This window comes from Camellia sinensis, chromosome 11 (assembly GCF_055761805.1).
Source record: "Camellia sinensis isolate YWXY chromosome 11, ASM5576180v1, whole genome shotgun sequence".
In the NCBI taxonomy this organism is placed as follows: domain Eukaryota; kingdom Viridiplantae; phylum Streptophyta; class Magnoliopsida; order Ericales; family Theaceae; genus Camellia; species Camellia sinensis.
Window position 1 is genome coordinate 122,780,495 of NC_138971.1, and position 11,370 is coordinate 122,791,864.

General features: G+C 31.0%; 2 protein-coding genes across 3 annotated transcripts; one reads left to right on the forward strand and one right to left on the reverse strand.

Moving 5' to 3' along the window:
* Positions 1-4,274: 4,274 nt before the first annotated feature.
* LOC114289106 (putative carboxylesterase 17) lies at positions 4,275-5,222 on the forward strand. Its single transcript, XM_028232760.2, has one exon. The coding sequence runs from the start codon at positions 4,293-4,295 to the stop codon at positions 5,220-5,222; it is 930 nt and encodes a 309-aa protein (XP_028088561.1). The 5' UTR covers positions 4,275-4,292.
* Positions 5,223-5,465: 243 nt separating this feature from the next.
* LOC114289108 (protein BUNDLE SHEATH DEFECTIVE 2, chloroplastic) lies at positions 5,466-9,248 on the reverse strand. 2 transcript variants are annotated; one of them, XM_082894623.1, is made up of 5 exons: positions 8,951-9,248; positions 8,767-8,840; positions 8,529-8,592; positions 6,000-6,096; positions 5,466-5,804 (listed from the first exon to the last, which is right to left on the reverse strand). In XM_082894623.1, the coding sequence occupies exons 1-5, from the start codon at positions 9,006-9,008 to the stop codon at positions 5,726-5,728; spliced, it is 372 nt and encodes a 123-aa protein (XP_082750749.1). In that variant the 5' UTR covers positions 9,009-9,248; the 3' UTR covers positions 5,466-5,725. The 2 variants fall into 2 exon arrangements, with proteins under 2 accessions (XP_082750749.1, XP_082750748.1); XM_082894622.1 differs by having other exon boundaries at positions 5,991-6,096; positions 8,951-9,236.
* Between the last annotated feature and the right edge of the window lie 2,122 nt (positions 9,249-11,370).

An 11,370-nucleotide genomic window follows, 5' to 3' on the forward strand; every position in this document is an offset into this window, starting at 1 on the left:
TCTTCTTTTTGTGCGTAGTTAATGAGAGTGTGCTGATTCCCGTATGTTTGCATTAGGTACTTGCTTTGAAAAGTTAGGTTTAGGGTTGTTTGTTTGGTGAAAAAGACCCCACGCATATGGTTTTGGATGATGTTGTGGGTTTTTATGAAATTTTAGGCTAAAATTTGACAGTGTCAAGAAGGTGATATTGCTGCTGGCAGCTGCCCTTTTCTTTCTTTCTTTTTTTTCATTATTTATAATTTCTCCAATAGTAATGGCTCTAGGGTGTTTTGTTTTTGTCTATCACTAAGAGAGTAATTATAAATTTAAGAAGTATTAAATCGGTAGAAGAGTAATTATACATTCGAGACGTATTACATCAAACAAATTACTAGCTCTATAATAATTAGAAAGTCAACAATTACCATAAATAATTATCGCTAAAATCCAAATAACTACCTATAATCTCCATGGGTGAGGCTTGTCTCTAGTTCAATGTGTGGACTAGCAGGTGTTGTTGAGCTTTGTAGGTTTATCATAGGATTCATTTTAACAATTTGAATTATCTATTTTGTCAGATTTTATATGTAGATCATCTAATTATTAAATTTAAATTTTTTGTGAATGATTTACACATAACATTTGACAAAATGAATAATTCAAGTCGTCGAACCCACGAAGCCCAACAACACGCTCAACCAGAGACAAACCTAACCCAATCCACATATTAAGAAATAAATAAACATCATAAACAAAGGATATCAAACTCTTATTTATAAAAGAGTTTCGCAACTTCATACTACAGTGATATTACACAACTATTGGGGTAAATTACATTTTGTACCAAATTTTACTTGGGCCTCTACACATGAAATTATGACAGTCAACCCCTTGCACTTCTGGTTAAATCTCACTTTGGTCCCTACGCATGAAATCGTGACAGTCAGCCTCTTGTACTTTTGATCAAATCCCATTTTAGTCCCTACACAAGTGTCAATGTCTCTCTTCTATTATTTTATTTTTAAATCTTCAACAAAATCCAATCATGTGACAAAAATGTGATTACGAAATGAGTGTAAGAGAGGAAAATAATTCATATTTTCCATCAATACACTTTGTCTTATGTAATAAGTACGTGAGAATTATATAATATAATATATATATATATATATATATATATATATATATTCTTATGCTAAGAATTGAGATGAGGAGGTAAAAAAATAAAACTTTTGAAATAAAAAAAAAATGCGACTAAGAAATAAAAGAGAAAATGAAGATGAATAGACAAAAGATTATATTACCGTGAAAAACAGAGTTTCTTAATTTTAATTTATACAAAATTATAGTATCATTTTCTTAATTGTTCACAATTTCCATTTTGTTTTAGCTTAATATAATCATAATTTGATGTAAATTTTGGGACAATGCGTGCATTGGTGAAAAATGAAAATAATTTTCTTCTCTTACTCTCATGTCGTAGTCACATTCTTGTCACATTAATAGATTTTGTTAAAGATTTAAACAATTGAGTAATAAAAAAAATAACATTGATACTTTTGTAGGGACTAAAGTGAGATTCGACAAAAAATATAATGAGTTGACTCACAATTTCATGTGTAATGATCAAAATAAAATTTAACCAAAATGTAAGAAATTGACTATCATAATTTTATATATAAGAATCAAAGTAAAATTTAATACAAAATAGAGAGGTGCAAAGCGTAATTTATCCCTCCAACTCTTAAGTCAAAGACTCCCTAACTCATCGACTGTTGAGACATGACATGAGAGAATGGGAGGGACCGACGATCACGTGTGATGATATGTTGTACCTTGAAAATTGGTTGACATAGATTGCCCCTTCCAATGTGAGTTGGCAAGCATTTCCAGATTTGAGTTACAATTTCGAGTGTGGTAGAAATGGAAGTATCAGTTGGATGTTTTAGAGTAGCTCCAATGCAACTTCATGAATTTGATGTCGAATATCAAAATTCCCCAAAAGCATACTTGATAGATATGAATAGTTAGTTTGGCTTTAGTTGGTAATAATCACACACAAAACTACACTAAATTCTGTTTGTAAATATGTATTTTTTTCTCAACCCTACCTCAAATCCAATATTAAAAATAAAAATAAAAAAGGTCTAGAAATATACAAATTAATTTTTAAAAAATCAGACACAATCATTTCAGATGAAATAGATTGTACATTTTTGTGGGTTCTACTTTTCAAATAGATTATTTCTCATTTTATGATTAGTTTTTATGTAGGTAAAAAGAACTGTAATAGAATATACCATGATATTCAAATATGATCTTTTCAAAACTAATAACAAAAATATAGCTATCACTACTATAGTAAAAGAGGTATTTCAACCTGGCAGATGTATTCCTGTGCCATGCTTTTGATGCCCCCACCAATCCATTGATGACAAACTCAAGATAGAGATTATGTGCCGTTTTGGGAAGTGTCTAAAAAATGTTTTGGGAGCAGCCCAAAAATGCCAACCAGCTCAAAAACGCCAATCATCCCATTTGGCAAGAACCAAAAAAGCAACATCTAAATTTACTAAACTACTCTTTGAAATATTTTAATTAATTAATTCAAAAATCATAAAGTAAAGATATTTTGATCATTTTAAAGTGATGTGACACTTTAAAAAATATTAAATCAAAAATTAAAAAAGTCAACTTTTTATTAATTTTCCAAATCACTTTTAAAAAAGTCACAAAATTTGATAAAAAGTCAAAAATCAATTTTTTATCAACTTCCTATGCGTAATGTTGCTTATCCAAAATAAAAGACAAAGAGGAAGATATTTTGACATGATCATTACCCTTCTCATCTACGAAACACTACTCTTCAGCAATGATACATGTCTAGAAATTTATTTAGAAAAATCGATATGTGATGTAAATTCATTCACCCCGTTTGGGTATAACTAAATGTTACTTTTTGGTTAAAAAAGCTAAATGTAAATAATTTAATTTATTTTTTGCTAAATAAATAAGAGTATTATAGTAATTTCTCACAAAGAACAAAAGTTGAAAACACCACTTTCTTAAAATAGTAATTCCCAAACTCCATTTAAGTCGCACCATATAAAAATTAAATCCGTACCACACAAGTTCTTAGGGAAAGTTTTTTAGTACAAACTCTACCTTTCTTTCTTTTTTTTTTTTTTTTTTTTTTTAGTAAATTTTAAACACATCCCTTGAGATTTATTTAAAATATAAATTATTTTTTTGTGATTTAAAAAATTATAAATACCCCCTTATTAAACATTTTTATTTAACAAAATTAACAAAAAAAATAAAATTCATAATTGCTCTCCTATACAATAATAAAATTACCTAAATTATTAATTGAAACATATTTTTAATATCATTAAAAACTGTTAATTGACTTGATAATTTATTAATAAAAGAAGCGATTTGTTATGAAATTATAAACCTCAGGAAGTAGAATGTAATTTTTAAAACTACAGAAAGCGATTTGTATTTTAATCAAATATCAAAAAGAATATTTGTAATTTACCCTCTCTTTTTTTTTTTGGGAACTAAAACTCGACCTTTCTTCATGTACCAATTTACGAAACACTGCTCTGCCAAAGTTTCTCTCCTTCACTACCATACCCTCTTTACATTTTGTCCTGTTTGGGAAGTTGGCTATTTTTGCAGTTGACTATTTTAGCCTGATTAAAATAGTTGTGTTTGAGAAGAGGGTTAGATTTTTTTTGTAATTGAGGCCTCGTTTGGGAACTTTTATTTTTAGTTAAAAAGTCAAAAAGTTATTAAATTAGCCAAAAAGGCAACAATCCATACTAAAAAGTCAAAGATTTTCTTTTCTCTCTATTTTTTGCACATCTTTTCGTAAAAAGCCAAAAAATCATCCCAAACGTACTAGTTTTTTTTAGCTCATATTTTAGCCAAATAGTCAAAAAATTACTAAATTAGCCTGTTCCCAAACGAGGCCTGAATGTGATGTTTGTGAGAAAAAAAAAATAAAATAATTATAGATTTGATGTGACATTTTGTCTTATTAACTATTTTAGTCTATTTTATTTTTAGTACTATTTTAACTCAAAAAGTTAAAAAAGCCTCTTCCCAAACACCACATAATGTTGGTAAGAATTATTTCCAATCCACTTTGCATGATCAAACCACCATTCAATCCATCCTAACAAAAATCTCATATACTAGCCTTTCTTTACACACCCAATGAACCTATTTAACACCACACACTCTCTACTTTCATGCAACAATAACTTAGAACCTCTGAATCACACCTACTTCCATCTCCAAGCAAAATGTCCATAGTTGCCGAGGCTCCCGGTTACATTCAAGTCTTTTCTGACGGATCAGTGAAGCGTTTCGCGCCTGAAATAGCCTCCGCATCTTCTGAATCAGCCAATGGATACAAGTCCAAGGACGTGATCATCGACCCATCAAGGGCACTAACGGCTAGGATATTCCTCCCCGACGCCCCAACATCAGCCAATCACCTGCCTGTTATTGTGTATTTCCACGGAGGCGGTTTTAGCATCGGCTCAACCATGTGGCTCGGCTACCACAATTTCCTAGGAGATCTATCTGTTGCATCCCAATCCATTGTCTTCTCTGTAGACTACCGTCTTGCACCAGAGAATAAGCTTCCTATTGCTTACGATGATTGTTATAGCTCGGTTGAGTGGCTAAGGAACATGGTAAGCTCTGAACCATGGCTCAAAAGAGCCGACCTGTCTTGCTTGTTTCTGTCAGGAGACAGCGCAGGAGGCAACATAGCACACCAGGTTGCTATCAAGGCGATTCATTACAAGCCTTGTAATGTAACGATCAAAGGACTTTTGTCGATACATCCTTATTTTGGAAGTGAAAAGAGGACTGACAGAGAGATGGGTGATGGAGCAGAGGGGGATGTGGCAATGAATGACTTGTTTTGGGGGCTAAGTTTGCCTGAAGGGTCAAATCGTGACTACTTTGGATGTAATTTTGAGATGGACGAGGTGTCCACGGTTGTGTGGCAACAGTTTCCAAAAGTGGTGGTTTTCGTGGCGGGGTTGGATTTCTTGAAGGAAAGGGGAGTTATGTATGCGGAGTTTCTAAAGAGGAAAGGAGTGAAAGGCGTGAAACTGGTTGAAGCTGATGAGGAATCACATATTTTTCACGTGTTTCGTCCTGAATCTGAGGCAACTCATTTGCTCCAAAAGCAAATGAGTGATTTCATACACAGCTTTTAGAGATTCATATGATCATTGCTAAGCATGCTGCTATATCAGCATCTAGGGATTAAATAAACTGCTGAAAAATAAATATCGTATTCTTTTTGGAAAGACTATAATCTAGAATTATATGCACATGATATTGCAGTTCTAGCAATTGATTGACAACAAAAGATCCCAACTAAACCTACAAGACTCAACTATGCAAAATAAAATTGCCTTCAGGAAATTTTAGACACATGGGCAACTGATAGGCTGTGGTAAAGAAGAAAAGATCGAGATTCATAAATGCGTAAAGATATTATACAAAACTATTTAACTGGCCTAATATAAAGAAATTGAAAACAGCAGAATTATGGAGTAGAGGTGCAAGAATTGTAATTGTCTACCAAGTTGCAGCACCTAAATTTTTTATGATTATGTATACACAATATGATACATGGCTTTATGTAACATTTATACACATTCACACTCGATGCTAAGAAGGGTTTTCTGTAACTGAGATTGCCTTCCACTTCCACTTAATAATCGAAACCACTCATGAAACCACCTACAAAGCCAGCACCATTGCAGTTTCCACACAACATATCCTTTTTCCCCCTGCAAGACAAGTAGTTTATTTTGCAGAAGATGGTTGACACAGTACAAGAAGGCAAGATAAAGTGTCTTTCATGTTTTGATAATAATCTTCATCTAAACGTAGATAATAAACATATGATTTTGTTTAGTGATCTGGTGATATATGAGCATAATAGATACTAATTTGACAGAAATCAAGGCTTATACAGTGGATACCCGCAAAGCCAACATGATTCACCAGCTTTAAATTGTCCGCCAAAATAATCAACAGGATTCACCCCACTACCCTTGCATTGTGAGCATATAACTGCACCTGGCAATTGCACATCAAACTGTCAATTTGAATGAATCAAAATACTCATTCTTATGCAAGTCCAAACTAAAAGACGTTGATCTTCCAATTCTTAAGTAAAGAGTGCATCACCAGAGATCTTCATCAACTACGGCTGTGTTTGTGTTTGGATCATGGATTTAGGGATTTCGAAAGGGAAAGGGCAAAAAAGTAGGTGAAATATGAATAAAATATAATTACATTTCACCCACTTTTTTCATTTCCCTGTCCAAATCTATGATTCAAACACAACCTAATTGTTATAGTTCCAGGTAAATAATAGCGTTGTGTTTAGTTAGGGGATTTAGGAAGCGATTTTGAAAGGAAAAGGGAAAAGGGGTGTCAAACTAGGTGAAATGTAATTTCACCTACTGTTGGCACCATAAATCTGCAATTTTTATTATTATTTATTATTTATATAATTGCAGGACATGTGGCATCCTCCTATTCATTTGAAGGTTATGAGAAGTTATGAAATGTGAAAAGATGATGGAGAATGAAGTGGAAAACATGGAGCATTAATTGGAGGTTAAAGGAAGTTATGAAGACATGAAAGAATATGTGGCATTGTGGGAATGAAAATAGAAAAGTGGGTAGTTTTAGGTGGTTATGGGTAGTTATTGCTGGAAGTTTTTTCCTACAAATATTTGTCTATAAATAGCCATTCGTGGCTACATTGTAAAGGACCCTGAATTCAAATCAAAGACAATTGATTTCAATATTTCTTGTCATTTTTCTTATCTTAGGAGTAGTTTAACATAGATTTATACTTCGAAGTATTTATTTTCAGCACTTTCTTTTCGAAGCATTTTATGCACTTCATTTTCGAAGCATAGGAGTAGAGGTAAGTAATGATTACTTTGATTGTTCACTCAATCGTCTTTCTCCGTCTCCCTCATTCTTCTTTTAATTTTTCTTTTCTCTATACTTGGCAATTTTGAAGTTCTCTTTGTTGAGGCAAAAGAACCGTCAACGTAATCGCTTGATAATTAACTTGAATTTAATCTGTAAAGATTTTTCAATCCTTGCTGGCACGCTCGCATTTATGATATTTTCCTTCGTAGGAAAAATAAGCCAACACCTACCTTCTCCTTTTTTCTTCTCAAATCCCCCAACCAAATACAATGTAGAAGAATTGTTGGATAAACTTGGGTGACAACAATAGAACTTAGTAATAATTGGAAGAGAAAATGCAATTCACTTATGCATAGCTGACCTTGAGAAATTTTCGGCACTCCTAGAGGCTGCTCATTTTAATAAATAGTAAATCAGTGACAAATAGTAAAATATTTTCAGACAAATCGTGTGCCATTATGATGGATTCCTTTTAAATCTTTAAGGAATGGAGCTTTCTATGTGCCCTAAGTGCCAATTCCCTCTCCTCAAGTTAGTTCATGCACCCTGCTGGAGCTATAAACATAGACCATGTTGATTCGCAGGTAACGGGCGGGATAAGACTATTTTATGCTGAGATATAAAATTATTCTGCATTTTGTGACCCTGGATAACTTATTCCAAGGACCCTTTCATCCTGCATATACAGGATTATTTTGTCCCAGATGGGAGGTGGAACAACCTATCCATGACAATATTTTTGTTGAAAAACACATAAAATGCCCTTCTCAAGTAACTTATCCCGCCTAATCTTGCCCACGAATGAAAAATGGTGATAGAGAAATAGCTGCCTCCAGCAGAGCAATTTTCTCTGATTTTTCGCAAAAGATCCAAATAGCGCCTAGAACAAAAACAGATTATTATTTATTTTTTTGCCAAATATTTCAATAATACAATAACCAAAACATCAATAAGAAAGGGAAGACTAATAACAGCCTCTCTTTTTTTATAACTAACTAATTACAGAGTTTCTTCTAGTATAATGAATTAAACCATTAGATCATCATCATCTTTAAATGTAAAATTATGACAATAACAATAAATAAATAAATAAATAAACCCCAATAACATAATAATGTATATAGGAGAAACAAATTTGAGAGTGGCTTTCAACAACAACAACAACAACAAAAAAAAGGCAAATTAAAAATAAGTCTCACAAATTTGACATAATTACATCGGTTTCCTTTTTAGTAAGGCTACAGGGATTAGAACTAATGTTGATGGGTTGTGGACGAAAGGATTATCAACGGTAAAATATATATATTTCAGTGTAAAATACATGATATCATTATTTTTTGTCCATACGATTGACAAATAACTGATGAAAAAGGGGCAAAGTGTAATATGAATAAAAAAACCTCAAGCGGGTGTAATCATCCCAAACTAATGGTTATTTTTTCCGAAATCTTAAGGGAAGTTTCTCTAATTTACCAAAAAATGAAAAAGGAAGAAGAAAATCAATTGGAAAAGGGCATCAATCCAGCAATGAAATGAAACAAAATAACACAATCACTGACCATTGCCATCACAATCAGCACAAATAACACTATTGGGTTTGGTGCCTTGATCACCTTCTGCTGCCTTTTGTAAAAAGAAAAAAAAAACACAAAAAATTGGAACAGCTTAATCAAAATACAGTATAATAAACCAAAACATTCACAAAGAGACATAGCTCAATGCATCAAAATCATAAATATTGATAATCAGATATATGTGAAGATTGAAGTTGTAAATTGAAGTTAGTGTGTCTCACACCTTAGCTTTTACAGAGTGAAACTTAACTGTCCTCCTCAGAGGCTTCTGATTGATTGAATTCACAATATGAAACCCTAAGGATTATGATTAACAGACAAGTCAAATAAATTGTAGAAAGGCTTGGGGCAATTGAGCTTACCACCACCAACAAAAATATGAGAGAGAGAGAGAGAGAGAGAGTTACCTGGCTTTTGGGTAGCTATGAAAGAATTTATATGTATGAAGCATGGAGAAGTCGCCATTGCAATCAATCAAAGAACAGAGATTACTTCACTTGAGAATAAATTATATATATATAGAGAGAGAGCGAGAGAGAGAGAGAGAGAGAGAGAGGAATTTTGTTAAGTTGGTTAGTCTGGTGGTGTGTAGCTGCCACAAATAGATAAGAGCACTTTTTCTTTTTTTTCTTCTTTCTCTTCATTTTTGATTATGACTTGAGCTTTTAATTCTCAATTTGAGAGAATTTACCCTTGCTTGGTTTCAATGATCCAAAATCATTACTCTTTGTTATATATGGCCTGTTCTGAAAAGTTAACTATCTTAATAGGTTATTTTAGTTTTTTATTATTTTAATAATTAAAATATTTATATTTAGAAAGATAATTAAATTTTTTTATAGTTAAATATAATATTTATAAGAGAAAAAGTGAAATAATTATAAGTTTGATGTGATATTTTATTTTATTGATTATTTTAATATATTTTATCTTTTTTGTGAATTTTAATCCAAAAGAAAAGGCCAAAAAAAAAAAAACCTTTGCCAAACGAGGCCTATTTATAAATTAAAAAAAATTAAGTCGATTTGATAATCATAAAATTTTATTATATCTATTATTTTTAAACAAACTTGATAAAATTAAAATCTTATAATTATCGAATCAAATTAATATTTTTCATGAATGATATAAATTAAGGACCTTACAAAATAAACTATTTGAATTATCGAAATGAGACTCGTGGTGGATATCATAGCCCCCTCAAGTTCATATACAATTTATTTTTTTGCCTTTTTGCCAATATTTATAGGCATGCATTTTAAGGGTTCTTATTATTAAAAATTGCATTCTTAATAATAAAACTATCTTTCAATTATTCAAACATTTGGTTTTATTAATAAATTTTATAAGAACAAATTGATAAAAATTTAAATAAAGTGGGTTCAACTATTATTATTAATTTTATTTTAGATAGTTAACATTTTTTTTCTTTTTGTTTATTGGCTAAAATAAGAACTTGTACCAATCAACTATACACAAAATAGTTTATGCATAGTGGCATAGCCAACAAAATTGTTCCATGGTGTCATTCAGTTATTAAGTTATTTATTTATTTTTTGTGAACATTATTTAGTTAGTTATCATTGATGTCATTTCATCATATTTTTTCATTATATGAAAATTATCAACACAAACTTTCATAAATTATACTACAATTTATATAAGCTACAATTGTAAAAGAGTAATGCTATGTTGAGAGAATTTTTATATGTTATTATTAAAATGATTTTTATGTCACTTTTTTTTTCCCACTTCTATATTATTGAATATATTATTTTTATTAATTTTTAATAATTATATTTAAATGAGATAATTAATTATGAGTACTTAGGTAGACAGTGATATATAAAAGTAACAAAAATTATGTAATATATAGTAGCATTTCTCTATTTTAAAACAATAATACTATAGCCACCAATTTTTCTATTTTAAAATGGTCATCACATTTCTAAACAAGAACTCATTAATTGAGCTCATAATTATACAAATATTAAGCATAGTATTATTTTTTGTGTTAATCAAGGCATTATTATATGTCAAGTTTGACTACTCTTACTCAAGTTCCCTCAATTAGGTTTGTAGAAACTGAGCAAGAGCAAAATGAAAAGTATTTTGAAAGCATTAATTAATAAAAATATGTGTCCTTATAAAAAAGCATACAATTATTTTAAACTATCAATAAATGCATGGTAAACAAATTTATTTATTCATCTATCTTAAAAAAGTATCTAATCTAAAAACACTTTATTTCTATTTAATTATATCCAACGCATATAGGGTTATAAACAAGTTGAATATTAAATTATTCAAAATTATTTTTTAAATTTAACAAATTTCAAAATGTGTTTAAATTCGATTTATTTACATAACAAACCGATTATGAACAAGCTTTTGATGAATCGAATACAAATAACATGATTTTTTACAATGTATAATGGTTTATCAAGCAAAGTAATAGGTTGTTCAAATTTAGTTTGAAAAATTAAGTTCATCTTAAATTTGTTTATATAATCAATTGATTTTGTACGAGAAAGAAATAAACCTTCTCGTATAATCCTGATGATCAAGTCCGCGCTCCTCCAAATGCCGTCGCTTTATTCCCTGAAAACACAAACGTGAGCTAGCCGGCGGGTGTGTGCCGGATACCTCTCCGATACCTAAGTCAGCAAAATAGACAAATAGACAAAAAACTCGGTGTATTCGATAATCAAAGTTGTGTTACCTCTCCATAGGTGCTGTTATGAGCCTTTATAGGTTCCACGTGTCACAATCCTAGTAGGATTCTTACTCCTCCATGTAGAGTCCTCCTAGGAATCACATTCCTGAA

Bases quoted from the DNA above. Each gene is read 5' to 3' on its own strand.
- LOC114289108 (XM_082894622.1), bottom strand. From the start codon at position 9,008: ATGGCGACTTCTCCATGCTTCATACATATAAATTCTTTCATAGCTACC. The intron at 8,593-8,766 runs GTGTGAGACACA...TTTTTACAAAAG, and splicing joins TTCACTCTGTAAAAGCTAAG to GCAGCAGAAGGTGATCAAGG. The intron at 6,097-8,528 runs GTCAGTGATTGT...TGCAATTGCCAG, and splicing joins TGCTGATTGTGATGGCAATG to GTGCAGTTATATGCTCACAA.
- LOC114289106 (XM_028232760.2), top strand. From the start codon at position 4,293: ATGTCCATAGTTGCCGAGGCTCCCGGTTACATTCAAGTCTTTTCTGAC.